Consider the following 15,851-nt stretch of genomic DNA (forward strand, 5'->3'; position numbering starts at 1 on the left):
CATATTTTGGGGGAATGTTTAGGGGTGGAATACCATGAGTCAACATCATTTGAGATATAGATTTGATTACTAATGTATGAGGTTACTCATGGATTATATCTGTGTTATAACAAGAGCAAGTGAGCAAGCTTGCTGTCACTGCTGAGCCAAGCTTTGCCATGGCTAATCGTCTAATGGGAAATGAGATTGTCCTTGGAGAGTTAGATTAGTCCTAGGTGTCATGGTCACTACCATCTCATAGTCAGTTCTATTTATGTTTTGAAATGACTGAAGCCCCGTCTGTAATAAGTTTCTTATTTTTCATGTAGTGTGGACATTGAAAGATCGCCTGACCTTCCTTATGTTTATGTGAACTCATCTGGGACCGTTAGGAATACTAAGCCCATCCAGGTGGTGTCCGCATGCAGTTTAGAGACATATGCTTTCCCATTTGATATCCAGAATTGCAGTCTAACCTTCAATAGCATTCTGCACACAGGTAAAGCATGGGAGATGCAGGCCACTAATTGGAAAACACACCTATGCAGGGTGGGTGCACATAGGTGAAATTATATTATGTCATCCATCAGGTCTATTTTATTCTTGCCCATAATTGACTTTTTAAAAAATTTAAACCCTTGTTGCAGCTATTCGGTTCCTGCCATAAATCAGACCTAGTAGAATATTGCACACAGATATATAGCCAATTACTGCTGCTGATTTGGGAATACATTAAGCTTCCACTGCCGTTGAGAATGTTACAGAGGTCACAGGACCAATTCCAACATTTTATGGATAGTTGAATCTAAGCCCTAAACTCAGAGGTTTTTGTTTTTTTGGTCATGGCTAGAAAGATTCTTTTCCCTGTCTCTACCTCCATTCCAAAAGGTTATATTGAACCCAATCCAAGTAAGACTGCATGTGGGGCAGGAGTTAAAGGAAGGGTTCATATTGGTGAGTTGTAAAAGTGGGTGGATGTTGGAGCCTTTCTCTACATGGAAGTCAATTGTTTCTGTTGTTTCCAGTGGAAGACATAGACTTGGCCTTCCTGAGGAGCAGAGAAGACATTAAGCATGACAAAAAGGCATTTTTGAATGACAGCGAATGGGAACTTCTTTCTGTGCCCTCAACATACAACATCCTACAGAACAGCGCTGGAGATTTTGCCCAGATTCAGTTTAATGTAGGTTCTTTTTCCCCTTCCTCTTCCTGTGGTCCACTTCTCTGCTGTCTTTGGACTGAGGAATCTCTGCTCTGTTGCATATGCACATTCATTAGTGCCCAAGTGTAGTTGATTCATATGGCCCTGGACATCCACCTGTACTTCAGCACTTTAGTCACAGATCTGGTCTCCAGCTGTAGATACTCCACAAGCAAACAGAGAGACAATGGCTTCCAGACACCCAGAGGACTAAAAGCGAGACCCAGACCACCCACCACAGAGGGAATCCTCAAACCTTCTCAATATGCACTAACATCCTTACTTCTAATTGCTACTGAGGTAAACAAACAAAAAACCCACACATCTCAGCAAAAAAAAAAAAAAAGGAGGTGGGGAGAAGAGTGTCTCATTAACATTATTGTCTCATTTTGACTGTTAATTAGTAATTCCAGATGCAAGTACATAAAATTTTTATAGCATTAACCTGAAAGCCTTGAGGGATTAGCCAACAAACCACCTGTGGGACCCTCAGAGACCACTGGTGGTTTGTGAATCAGAGAGAACAAGTGCCCTAAAGGGACGTGATGAGAGCCCATGCTTCTCAGATACGCCACTGGGAATGTTCCTGAGTGCACTGCTTACAGGGAAAAGTGCCCAGCAGGGGCCTGGAGGATGATGGGGTGCATGTCAGTACAACCTGGTACTCTGCACTCCAGAGGCAGTTTTTCTGCTTTCCCTGGCCTTCCTGACAAACCATCCTGACACAAGGTCTCCAGTAAGTTCACACAATGGGTAGACTAAGATCGTTAGTATTTGGCAGTGCGCTCTACTTTTCTGCACAAAGTTGACTAGTGGTGGTGATGGTGGGTCCTTAATACCAGGTGATGGATCCCATTGAAAAACAGAGACTGCAGGTAGGTCAGGGTTGCACACGAGATGAATTCTTATAGAAATCAAACCTTTGAATAAGAAAAAAAAAAATTAGACTAGACTAAGGCACTGCGGTTACTGTAGATAATTCTATCTAAGGGGGAGTGGAATAAACTATTATCGAGGGCACAGATGCCCTTCCATTGGTTAAAAGGGGTTTGTTTTATGCAGTTTTCCAGCCAAGCTTAGCAAAGCTCTTGTAAATCAGGGACCACTCAGACATAGTTGTGATTTGAAGCTGAGTAATGCATAAGGCTGGGTACTAAGTAGTCACAACTCCCACCTTCTAGGCTAAGGGTGAGGTTTGGGTTCTTGCCTAGAATTTTGCTTGGTTTTTAGCAAAGCTTGCATTGTGGCCTGTTTGTCCACTTTTTTTTTAACTTAGGGAAAGAGAGGGAAAAAAGAAAGCATTTTTAATTTGAATGAGTTTCTTGGCTAAGAGTAAACACCTCATTAATTTTAAAGATATCAGCCGGCAAACATTATTAATGCAGCCCAAATAATGGAGAGCATTAATGGGAAATGTGAGGGAGCAGCACGTGCAAGGTGGAACATAGCCACCTACCAAGCACTCCGGAGAACGCTGCACACACCATTACCTACACTGCACGGAGAAGACAAACAAAGGCAAAAGAAGGGGCAGGTAAACAGGAACGCTCACACACACACACACACACACACACACACACACACACACGCGCTCACACGCTCAAGATCTCGGTCTGTCTCTCTCCATGCAAGCAGCCATTATTTTTATCTCACCCTTCACCTCAAGCATTAATTTGTCTTCTCGACAGTGGTGAGAGGTTTTCTGTGCACTATATTTTAAATACGATGAACAGAGCTGAGCAAAGATTAAAGCTTCCCTGGATCTCAGGAGCCATGATCCAGTTCCTTTGCTTTCTGCACTGTCATGTATTTTCAGTGTGCACATTGAGGCTGCTGGAGGTGGGGATAGATATGGCTGCGTACTCTTAGAGGTTTTCCTTAGGTTCTTTTGCCCTGGGGGCTAAGGTGGGCTATGCAGCAGGCTTCCACACTGGCTTCTGGAACAGAGTAGGGACAGAATGCTGAGTAGAGTCACAGATTGTATTTGGTAGGGCAGGGAGCCAACTCAGAAGGGATTCTGCAACATTGGAAAGACTTCGAGTAGATTTGGCAACTATCACAGTTGTCTCTCTCAGTCTCCATGCCTCCCCATTTCTGCTATGTACAGCTTGGTTAGGCTCATTATGTTCCCTTACTCCATACCAGACATCTCACTCTGGAATAGCAACTGAGGCATTCAGGTGTCCTTCAACAGCCCTTGGCCACTGACATGAAATTTAGAGCCAGGCCCGTGCCAACATTGGGCCCGCTAGCAAAGGGCCAGCTTCCTCCTAATCTAATCAACCCTAGTGTTCCGGTCCAGGCTGTCCAGCAGGGCAATGGAGATTGGTGGAGCAGACAGGGGGAACAATGATCTATTCTAAGTACATCGTCACCCTGGGCCTGATGTACACTGCTGCCATTTCCATTAAATCAGATGCTCCGGGTGCCCTGTTAGCTCCAGCTAATGTGCAATCCTATCTGCCTGCTCTAGGACACGTATTGTTTATGCGAGGGCTTGGCTGGTGCTTTGGAGTCAGGCTGCATTCCACAGGGGGCCCCCACGCACAGACAATTCTCCATACTAGGATGTCTGTATGCAGCCTGGGACCCGATCCAGCAGCCGTGAGAGGCGAGGTTTCTTCCAATACATTATTAGAGGTGCTGGTTCCCAGAGACAGCAGGGTAAGCATTTGATTTCTGCATGGCAGTGTTGTTGTTGTTGTTTTTAAAGAATGAGGATAGGAGTGGGAGGGAGGTAGAAATAAAATGTAGGAACACTTTGTATGGAAAATGTTGGACAGCTGTGATAACTAAACTGAACTCAACCACAAAAATCCTCATGCTGACTGAAGTGTTCATTCAGATAGGACCTGGGGTGCCCACAGGGGACTCCCAGAAAGATGCGAAGAGGCATCTGGGAAAGAAAGGCACCTGATCTATCTTCTTCTATCATACTTTTCCCTTCTAGATCAGGGTAGAGCAGCTTTGCTGAGACACCCAGTGAATGCATCTCATAAACTTGATAGAGATCATTCTGAGCACCACCAGATTGAGAGAGAGAAAGAAGAAGAAGAGAAGGGAAGGGGAGGGGAGGGGAGGGGAGGGGAGGGAAGGGAAAGGAACGGGAGGGAAGGGGAGGGAGGGAAGGGAAGAGAAGGGAAAGGAATGGGAGGGGAGGGGAGGGGAGGGGAGGGAAGGGAAAGGAAGGAAAGGGAAGGGGCTTGAAGGGAAAGGGAGGGAAGACAGAGGAGAGAAAAGAGAGAGAGCTCTAGAAATCTTTCTAGGGGTACCCGAATAATCCTGGAATCATGGACTTCTGCTAATCCAGCCCAAGATCCATAGTCAAGATCCAAGAAGCACTCAGGTGCAAGGATCTTACTTAATTGGCAGCAACTTTCCCATCCTTTCTAAATTGGGAATGTTGGGAGGGGTTTGGGAGAGGAGGAAAATGGGCTTCTGTATGAAGCGTGAGCCTGGGCGTCAAAATTCCAACTATGTCATAAAGACGGTCATGCAAAATTGAGTACTGGTGGGGTCTACCATCAAGGAGGCAATTAGAGGCTAACCTTCAGTCCTATTCCATCTCCAAGGAGCTCTCCACACACACATTCCGAATTAGATTGATCTCTTTCATTAACGTCAATAGGCTCCAAATACCTTTGTGTACTTATTATTACCTGGCTTTAATGGATAATGAAATTGTGGCATAATATTGCTAACACCTGAAGGGTGTCTAATGGAGAACACAGACTGAAACTAAAGTGCTTTTTCTTCTCTTTCTGTGGAATTTAAAGGCACCAGCTCCTTTAGTCCATTAGAAACTATGGGCTTTAGGTAGGGGCAGTGCTGCAGACAGCTTCTCACTGCGTTGGTGACATCTTTTCCCCTCAGCAAAAGCAGGGATTACTGCTTCGAGCATGACCTGCAGGGAGGTAGCCTTTGGAAGGACTGGCCTCAATAAGGGGACTAACTCTGCACTCCCATCCCATTGAAACTAAAAGTAGCATCATTAACAGACTCCAATACAACTCAACACACATCTTCTGAGCTCTTATCATGTGCCAGGCTCAATGTTAAACACGGAGGTCACAAAGATGAATAAGACAAGCTTCCTGATATCTATCATGGACCTCAAAATCTCCCCAGGGAGACGTAATAACAATAACCACAAAATGAATTAAGCACTTTATGTGAGGCACCATTTTAAGAGTTTGTACATATAACCCTTAAATCCCTATGATGTGGGTGCTCTAAGTACAGGCATTTTTACAAATGAATGGAGGTACAGAGTAGTTGAGTAGCTTACTCGAGGTTGCAGGTGACTGGTGGTGGCTGGATTTGAATCTAGGCACTTTAACTCCAGAAACCATGAATCCAAACAATCCGTCTACAGAATCCCATATCATGCTAACACACAACTAAAGGGAACGCAGTGTGTTCCGCTCTGTTCTTTGCCATCCACCCGTGTGTTAAAGGGCAGGTCATGCAGCCACTAGTCTGGTCCCTGATCCCATAAAATGGAGGCAAGGGCAGTGACCCTGTCTGTCCTGTTAACAGTTCTAACCCTAGTATCTAGGATAGCACCTGATACTCTGTTCAATTAACGCTCAGTTAATGTCTGTTGAACAAGGTAATAAAGGGCTATAAGGATCAAATGAAATTGTGAAAACAAAAAAAATTCTGAAAACTGTGTGATAAAATTAGTTTCTTTGGGCTGCACTGGGCTTGTGGAGGAATTAAGTCTAATTCACAGGTACATTAGCCCCTGGGGGGTGCAAACAGTTAATGTGCTCAGCTGCACACTTTACAATTTTATAACCCAAATGTAGAAAAAGGAAATTCCTTCTTCTAGTTACAGCAGAAGCTAATTGTCTGTTCTTGTACCCACTTCTTTCCCCTCTGTATCCATCTACTGTTGATATCTGGTGAGGAATATTCTCTCGACAGAACTAGCTACATAATTTGTGGCGCCTAGTTCAACGTGAAAATACAAGATCCCATGTTCAAAAAGTATTAAGAATTTCAAAATGGTGCCAGCATAGCATTAAACCAAGCAGAGAGTCCTTCTAAGTACAGGGTCCTATGCAACTGCACAGGTCGAAGGCCCGTGAAGCCTGCCCTGCCTCCCAACCCCTTAGCTCTCCCCATACCTCTCTCCTGGCACCTTGGGAAACATTTGTTCTGATAAAACTGCACTTTCTCTAAGATGAGGGACCCTAAGGAGCCACATTGCCCATCTTTTTTTCTGGCCCAGATTTACATTCAGTCTTCTAGCTTCGTGCCTCATGGGCCATGGGCTCCCTGAACACATTCTACATCAGCCTCTAAGAGGAATCATCTCAGCAGGTGCTATTTACATAGGATCTTTATTTAAAGAGCACAACTAATCTCAATTGTACCCAAGATGCTTGTCAAGGCAAAAGTAAATCGCTTTCAATAAAAGGGAAAATCGAGGCATGGAGAGGTTGAGTCCCTTACCCAGGATCACTTAAACTAGCTGATACAAACAACAAAAAAAAACCCAAACCCACTGCCATCGAGTCGATTCCGACTCATAGCAACCCTACTAGCTGATATAAACCAAGCAAAACCCAGTGCCATCGAGTTGATTCCGACTCTTAGCGACCCTATAGGACAGAGTAGAACTGCCCCGTAGAGTTTCCAAGGAGCGCCTGGTGGATTTGAACTGCCGACCCTTGGGTAAGCAGCTGTAGCACTTAACCACTACATCACCAGGGTTTCCACTAGCTGATATAAGCACTTAAAATTGAGGGGCTCTAGAACTTGGTTCCCTTGTCTTCAAGTTTGGGCTCTTTCCATTTAACCCAACATGCCTACTTGTACTTTTTTTAGGGTGGCATTCTTATACTTTTTCTTCTCTTTCGTGTAATACCCACCATGAAGTTTCTAAGGGGTCTTCTAGCTTCTAACTTCCAGGGGATAGCAGGCTTAGCCACCCCCATCACCTCATCTGGCCAGATCACCTATAGCCCAGGCTGGGCCTTCAACACCAACCTGCCCGTGGACTTTGAGCACTTGGCTCCCTTCTTACTGCCTCCACCTGACCACAGTCATCTCAGCCACGTCACGATGACAGGAGCTAGCGAGGTGCAGGATGATGACAGTTACTTTTGTTGTTTTTCTTGTTGATTGCACTTTGGTAGAAATATGTTTTAACCAAATTATTGCAAAGCAGTGAATGTCGCTCTAGTTTAGATATTTGCAGCCAAGTATGTTTAATATGAAAGACAAGCCACTACAATCCACCAAACAACACTGGCCTGCCAAGCTCTACTGAGTCAGGATATGCTCCCAGACCCAATGGCTGGGGAGCCCCAGCTCTCATCAGCAAGGAGATATCTGGTCTTACCCAGCCAAGCTCTTCCCCCCCACCTTCTGCTCTGTCCTATCTCACCTTGGCCTCTGCACTTAATCTCTGCCTTGGCTCCATATCTACCTTATTCTCTTCCAGAACAGGAGGCAGCATGAGTGAGAAGAACCCTGCACTAAGCTCAGAAGACCAATCAGGCCAAGAGTTGTAGCTATGCTGCGGCAGAAGAGAACATCTGGCTTGGAATCATATGTAGGGGCTCCTCCTAGTTCTGCCACCTATTCATCTTACCCACTTAAAGGGGCTGAGCTTCATTTTTTAAACTGTCTAAAATGGAGCTATTACCTACCAATAAGGTTGTATTGAGGATTAAATAAACAACATCATATATGTAAAAGCCCCTAGCACTATCTGACGTGTAGAAAGCATTCATTTGTTGAATCAAAGGAATGGGAGATTTTAGATATTACTTTTTTCCAAATCCTACAGCTAAGGGCCCGGAACATTTATTTGTTTTTTGAACACCCGCCATAAGGTAGGTGGTATTTTTGGCTCTGTGGAGGATTAAAAAAAACTTGCTTCCCTCATGCTTAAGGGGTCCACAGACTAGTGGGGGAAACAGATCTGTCATTCCCTAGTTTCTTCTCTCCTAGTTTTTCCCATTGTATCCCAGAGAAACTATGTATAAAAAAGGGCAACGACAATAAAGGTAATTTTATGAAACTCAAAATCCAAGCCACGAAGCCCACTCAGCAGTACTATATGCCCAGACATACTGCAGGGTAAGCTGGATATTTTTAATTGGCCCCCGACTCAAACCTCCTTCTCCCTGGTCTGCACCCCTGGAGACTGAGCTGTGTGGCCTGTAGAGATGGGATCCCTGGTCACTGGCCAATGGTGGGGGGTGGGGGAGGCGGGAGGATAGCAGGAGATGGGACAGAGTGAAGAGAGCAAGTGGGTATATATTTATCTCTCCATTCCCCTCCCTGTGGAGTCACTGCCAGGCTGGCTGTGTCCCTGAGAGAAAGCCACAGCTCCTGCCTGGCAGCCCTCTCCATACAGCTTTCTCTGTCCTTAGGTTCTAGTAACTATGCCTTCCCCTTGGCTACTTCAGGCCTAAGGCTAGTCGCCCAGCCCCTTAGCCTCTGTGCTGTATTTTTCCTTATCTCTTTTTTGACTGAAGACCGCAGTCTCTGGCTCTTCAGAAAGTCTAATTTTGGCTTCCAGTTCAGGCCTTCACCCAGTCCCTTAAAAGCCCTGGGGTACTGCACTACTTCTTGTGGTTCCCCTACCCATGCCCACGCCTTGTATATAATCTCTTTATTAAACTCTTCTCAATTTTCCCAGTTGAATTGTTCCAGTTGTTTCCGCCCAGACCCTCACAGATACACAGGTGCTAAGGAGCTCACGGAGCCCTGGTTGGGCAGTGGTTAAGAGCTCAGCTGCTAACCGAAAGGTCAACAGTTCGAATCCATCAGCCGCTCCTTGGAAACCCTGTGGAGCAGTTCTACTCTGCCCTACAGGGTCTCCATGAATCGGAATTGACTCAGTCGCAACGGGTTTGGTTTTGGTAAGAAGCTCACATTCTGAGTAGGGAAATAGACTAAACTAATGAAATAATGAAAAACCAATACACAGTATAGTATGATGCATAATAAGTGGTTTAAGAAGAAAGATTTTGGTGTAAGGTCTGGTTTTAAACAGTTTCTTATCACGTGTGTGAGAGTGGATAAGTAATTTAACCTCTTTAAACCTCAGTTTCCTTGTTTATAAAATGAAATATAAATATCCAGCCCTTAGAATTGTGAGGACTGAATAAGATAAAGCCCCTGAAACACTGACTCCAGTGCCTGGCACACAGCAAGTGGTGAATAAATAGTAACATTGTTTTTTTTTATTGTTATTATAATTATTAATAACATTTTTATAAGCTCCATGTAAATGCTTAAAAATTTTTTTTTCCATTTTCTAAACCACAAAATAACCTCAAACATGTTTCTAAGTAAACTATGTAGATTTTTCACATTATGCAGAAATGCGAGGACTTCAGGGAACATTATTGACTATTTGTTTAGCCAAACCTTAGTCAGTCGGCTGGGTCCCTCATTTCAATAGATTCCTTGTCCCTGACCAGGTGGTGATTCGCAGGCGCCCATTGGTCTACGTAGTAAGCCTGCTGATTCCCAGCATCTTCCTAATGCTTGTGGACCTGGGGAGCTTCTACCTACCACCCAACTGCCGTGCCAGGATTGTGTTCAAGACAGGTGTGCTGGTGGGCTATACTGTCTTCAGGGTCAACATGTCTGATGAGGTGCCCAGGAGTGCAGCGAGCACCCCTCTGATTGGTAAGCACTTTTAGGGTCACCAGATACCCATCTTCCATTATTGTTGTCAAAGGTCTGATGTTACACTTCCAGTTGGAGGAGGGAGAAGCTTGGACATTCTAGCTAACCCCACTCCTCTGGGTTCCTTCTCTCAGAGATCTTCTTCACAGTCTGCATGGCCTTCTTGGTCCTCAGCTTATCTAAGTCCATTCTGCTGATCAAATTCCTCCATGATGAGCGATGCAGTGGGCGGGAGCGGCCCCTCTTGTGCCTTCGAGGGGACACCGATGCTGACGGGACTAGAATGGATCCCAAGGCTCAGCTTGCAGGGGCAACAGGTTTGTGAGGAGTCTTGAGGTCTCTGCCCCATCTTGCCTTACCATCCTCAGTATCAGCTCCCATGAGTGGAGCACCAGACCATGGGTTGGAGTGGGTGAAAAATTTGAAACACTTCCTTAGCCTCTTTGCTGGCGTTTTCATTACCTCTTCTGTGAATGAAGACTGCACCCTCTGGTTTTCCAGAAAGTCTAATTTTGACTTCTAGGTCAGGCCTTCCACTACACTTAGCTTGTTTTATTTTCTAGTTACAACCAATTACCCAAAGTAATTTAGCCATTGACTCCAGAATAGCAGATTGCTGGCATGGATAGATAGGTAGGTAGATAGATAGACGGATGGATGGATGGATGGATGGATGGACAGATAGATATAGAGGCATAGAGGTATAGATCTAGAGATATTTGTATATATTTACATTCTAGTTGCTTAATATAAAAAAAGAATAAGAATTTAACCCAGCCCCTAAAGCTCTAATGGAGGCAAATGGGTCTGGGTCCAGCTCAAAAAGAAAAAATCTAGATGGATCTGGCCTAGCTACACCCTAATTGTACAATACAACTCTGCCATGTTCTCTGAAGCTTCCCGCAGCACAGCCTTGCCTTCTCTTGGCGGGGAGGGACAGAGTCGCTAGCTCAATCCCAACCCACTGCCCCCCCCCCATCTTTTTCCCACAGCCTTCATTGAAGGATAAGGTCGTAAGCTTCAATGGAAAGCCCGGGTGGGCCTTGCTAGCCCTTGACTCATGTAGGGTGTTTTCTTCTATAACACAGAGTCCCCCATCTGTCAAGAGCACCAGGCCCAGTCAGGTACCCTGAAAGAAGTCTGGTCCCAGCTTCGATCCATAAGTGACTACGTCCAGGCTCAGGAGCAGGCTGATCAACGGGAAATTGAGTGGCTGGCCCTCCTATACCGCTTCGACCGACTGCTCTTTCGAAGCTACATCATCATGCTCGGGCTCTATACCATCACCCTGTGCTCCCTCTGGGCACTGTGGAGCAGCTGGTGAAGACTGATATTTGGTGGTGGTGTCATGGCACTTGGGGGAAGGCTGAATTCTTTTGTGGGGAGATTGGAGGGAGATTGGAGAAAAGGGGGTTAAAAAGCTTTCTACCCCCCATTGCCTCTTTTCATTCAGTCTGGATACTCCCACCTAATGAAATACTGAATGACCCAGGGGTAATGCATTCATGATGAAAATGCATAAACATTACACGGTATACAGTGAAAAGTAATCTTTCCTCCTTATCCTGGTTCATGCCCCAAAGTAACCACTGTAGGCAATTTCTTTTGTATCCTTTCAGAAAATGTCCAGGTACCAAACCTGTTACCCTTTGCTGTTGAGTCAATTCTGAAAATGTGACTGTACAGGACAGAGTAGAACTGCCCCATATGGTTTCCAAGGCTGCAATATTTATGGAAGCAGACTGCTACATCCTTGTCTCACAGAGCAGCTGGTGGGTTCGAGCTGCCAACCTTTCAGTTAGCAGCCAAACGCTTAACAACTGCACCACCAAGGCTTCTGTCTAGGCACATATAAGCATATTGGTATGCATAAACAGTTTTTTAAAAAAGTGTAAGATCACTCCATCTCCCAGTCCCATCTTGGTCATTTCTTTATTCAGTCAGAGTCAGTCATTCAACAAAACCTGTACTGAGTGTTGATTGAGTCCTAGGTATGATGTTGGGCAAGACAGAGAATACAAAGGTAAGGTAATTATAGATCCCTCTTTGCTTGACTTGATTTCCATTGTCAACCGTGTACCAACCAGAATACAAAATTCCCACCATCACTATATCCTTCTGAAGTGCTGTGCTAGCTCCCACTATCCCAGTTGAGCCCACCGTCTCCATCTCACTCCCATGCCTCCTCAGCAGGGCACTATTTTTGGGGGAGATCCAGGTGCCAAGGCTTCCAGGCCCAATTTAACATAGCATTTAGAAAACATATACCACATGTAAGGCGTTGAGCTAGAGGATAGGCATAACATAGCCCTTGGGTTCAAGGAATTTACCCTCTACTGTCCCAAAGTTTCCTTAGCTTCCCATCCATGCCCATGGTCACTTGCTCAGAATAGGAGAGCCCTGGTCACCTAGAACTTGGGTAAATCGACTTCAGGCTCATACTCTTCAGTAGCCAGGGTAATCTTGAATATCTGTATTGATTAGCCTATCTCATGACACTTCCTATGGCCTCATAACCTGGATCCTAAGATTAGAATTCAAGCCTACCACAACTTTCCTTCCCCTTGTATTTAACTTTCTTCACTCTCATTGTTTCCTATTCCCAAGTCTTGAATCTGGCCAAGCCAACCGGCTTGCCATCCTCCTCAGGAAGGGGTTTATTGCTACATAAGCCTCTACTTCCATTTGACATTCTCTTCTTTTGCTTCACCAATCTGCAGACCAAGTCCCTCTCAGATACATGCTCAATGCAGCCTTCTTCCATTCAGCTTTTCCACCTCGTTATCCCATGACTCTATCCCTCAACTCTAGACTTAGGTATTCTTATATTTTTCTCCCTTCGAGTGTTCCACAGGATTCTTTTATATGTGTGTCTGTATCATTTGACTCCCCAAATACATCACAATTCCTAGAATGGTAATGCTGCTTTCTAGCTAACCCCTCAGCTACCCCAGGTCCATACAGTTTTGCACATGGTGAAGCTTCAATAGTTATTGCAGCAATCCGTTCTCACTCCCTGCTGATGGTGGACACATTTCTAGTTTTCCCAAGTCTGAGGGACAAAACCTACCTGAGGTCAGACACCAGGTCCATCTGCATCCCTCCTCCCTCAGCCCAGAGCAGCGCATGAGGGGGTTGGTGGTAGAAAAACACGGGGCTGAGTGGTAGTCATCTGTCCTAACACTGCTGCCAGAGAACACAAGAATCCAAAGCTGTTTGCTACAAACTTTTTTCAGCTCTAAAATTGCCTTAAAAAAAAAATCTCTCCCCCATCCCCCCAAAGAAAAGAATTTAAATTCAAACAGCCTTTACCTACATCCTCCCTCTCTCATTACTTCCCAGTTAGTGCTTAACGCCAATTATCCATGAAATTCCACTGCTGCTGTTAATGAAATGAGGAACATAATAAGTTTGCGAACAGGAAGTATCCATGCAAACCTCTACTTGTTTCCCTCCTCACTTCCTACTTTCTGTTACTGGCCTCTTCTGCCTTGACCTGCTCAGTTAGCCTCTAAATTGATCCTGGCTTCCTCCACTTCCACAGTCGTTAAGGGAGAAAAAGGCCTGCAGTGAACCCACTGTGGTGGGTTCTCCCTCCTTCCCAACCATGCCTGGGAGAAAGTACGAGATTAAGAGTCGGGAGACCTGATTTTGGTCCTGGCTCCAACGTTATCTAGACTGACGATCTTAAGTTGGACTTCTCAGAGCTTCGATTTACCTTATTTGATATTGGAATTGTTTACATTTACTCTACCCATATCACAGAATTATGGGAATCAAAAGGAAGTAATGTATTTAAAAGCACCTTGAAAAGTAAATGATATATCACATAATAAAGTTCACGCCTGCCTGCAAAAGAACTCCGGTCTTTGGGTCTTTAGTGGGAGGTTCCATTTCCAGCCATCTTTTCAGAATCTAGTCATGGGCTCTGGTTCTCCCCAGCAGTGCACTTCTTCCTGGGTCCCAAGGACTGAAGCCATCACATGCCTCCTTGAGAGGGACTTGAGTGGCGAAGGCTGCCGGAGGGACTTGTATTTCCATTTCCCACTAGGTTCATTTTCACCCCTTTCCCAAAGAACATCTCCCAGGTTCTTTGTGTCAGCCGCTAAGAGGCATCTTTCCAAAGTAAAGCCTGGACACTAAGCTGTCTCAGGAGTGGACTCCCTCCTCTCCGGTACCAAGTGACTTTGATCTCAACATGGCGGCCAGAAACTCATGCTAAGGCCCGCTGTCAGGTCTGCATTATGAGAGAATGGCACTGCAGACCTCCTCCTGAAATATTGTCCCTTGTCCCTCTGTAGTGGAGGAATATTGGGATGCCAGAAGCCGTTATTTAACAGAGCATCTTTAAGCTCAGCCCCTTCACATGTTTATACATGTCATTATTCCCATTCCATACAGGAAGGAAACTGAGGAAGAGAGAAAAAATGAGATTTTCCCAGCTGTGAATGCTCCCACCAGATGCTGTTTCCTAGAGCCTAAGGTAGCTTCAGTACTCATCAAGAAATCACAGCTCTACTTCTAGGGACTTCTAGAATAGAGTTAGTTAAGCACAGCCCCAGGCTTGCCAGGCAGCCCTCAACTCATCGCTTTATCTTAGGATATCTTTGGAGTACCGGTAACATGACCTCCCACAATGTCCTAAGCCTTTCATATTGCCAGTAATTAGGTAGAGGTTTCTTTCTCTCTACTCCCAAGATGTCCCCACCACCTTTCCAGTTGTCTTAGAGGAAAGGGGGCCATCGTGGAGGGTGAAGCTGAGTATCTCACCTCTTAAACCTCTATGACAAGTCTTCCACGGTAGGACTTTCAGTCTAGGTGGGTCAGAACCAGGAAGTGAACCAAAGAGCTGCCGGGAAAGGAGGCAGCAAGAAAAGTGTCCTGATAGAATTAGCCCTCCTCTGAGTCCCTCTCCAGGGTTCCCCAGATCCTCTCACATCTCAGGGATCTAAGTACATATCTAGGAGCCCCTGGGTGGTGCAGTTAACACACTCAGACGATAAATGAAAGGTTGGAACTTCGAGTTCAACCAGACGTACCTTGGAAGAAAGGCCTGGCGATCTGCTTCTGAAAAATCAGCCATTAAAACCCTATGGAGCACAGTTCTACTCTGGCACACATGGAGTCACCATGAGTTGGGATTGACTCAATGGTAACTGTTTTTTTTTTTTTTTAAGTCCACATCTGAAAGTAAAGTTAGTAGAAGTGGGGGGAGTTTCAATTTTCACCCTATCTTGTGGCTCTGAGGCTTTCAGAACACTTCAGAATTTGGGTTTTAAGGTTAGGAGTTCTCTGCCAATCCCTTACGGATGATCACCCCAGGGCAGAGACCTCAGTTTCCAAGTTCCTTCCAGGAAGGCCGTACCTCCTTATTGCAGCTCCATCTGCAGCCCGAGGGCCCCGCCTCAGTCACCTCTCAGGCAGGCTCAGTCTACCCTATCCTGTTACTGGCTCAGACTCCATCTCAGCAGCCAGAACCTCTCAGCCCTGAGTTATTTACCTGCCGAGACAGTGAAAGCTTCGTAATTAGCTGAGCAACAGTGTGGAGGCTTTTATGAGCAGCCCCTATCCTACCACACTCTGGTGTCCATAATTGAAATGACCCACGCCAGTGATTAGATTAGGGGCTGGAGCGGCCCAGCACGCCACCCCCGCCCTCTCCCCCATCCTGTCGGGGAGGTGCTGTAGTTAAGCTTGTGCTTCATTTGGCAGAGGCCATAAAGCAGGAATTGTAGCAGTGCTTTCTGCAGGGGCTGGGGGGCACTGCTGGGCAGCGAGCAGGTTCTGGGAGGGCAGAAGGCTCCAGATCCGAGGGAGAGGGAGGCCCTTCCTCCCTTCTTCACCACGTCCTCTCTACCCTCCCCCTAAGCCCAGTGTAGGCGCCAAAGAACTGGGGCCTGAGTGGGCCTACTGGGATAATCAACCCTACTGCGTGCCACGGGGTCTAGGGCTGCATGCAGACGGCCAGTCCTTGATGGGATCTAGCTCCCTGTCAGCCTGCTCATCCTTCTTT

The 15,851-nt window shown here is 45.8% G+C and overlaps 1 protein-coding gene across 1 annotated transcript in view; it reads left to right on the forward strand.

Annotated features, from left to right (window-relative positions):
* Positions 1 to 11,162, forward strand: part of HTR3B (5-hydroxytryptamine receptor 3B) — a 47,508-nt gene extending 36,346 nt beyond the window's left edge. Inside the window, exons 6-10 of the mRNA XM_049857342.1 lie at positions 309 to 478; positions 1,005 to 1,162; positions 9,628 to 9,838; positions 9,973 to 10,155; positions 10,927 to 11,162. Coding sequence (XP_049713299.1) covers positions 309 to 478; positions 1,005 to 1,162; positions 9,628 to 9,838; positions 9,973 to 10,155; positions 10,927 to 11,162 — 958 coding nt within the window. The remainder of the gene's footprint in view (positions 1 to 308; positions 479 to 1,004; positions 1,163 to 9,627; positions 9,839 to 9,972; positions 10,156 to 10,926) is intronic.
* Positions 11,163 to 15,851: the final 4,689 nt, after the last annotated feature.

Source organism: Elephas maximus, chromosome 17 (assembly GCF_024166365.1).
Source record: "Elephas maximus indicus isolate mEleMax1 chromosome 17, mEleMax1 primary haplotype, whole genome shotgun sequence".
Taxonomy (NCBI): Eukaryota; Metazoa; Chordata; class Mammalia; order Proboscidea; family Elephantidae; genus Elephas; species Elephas maximus.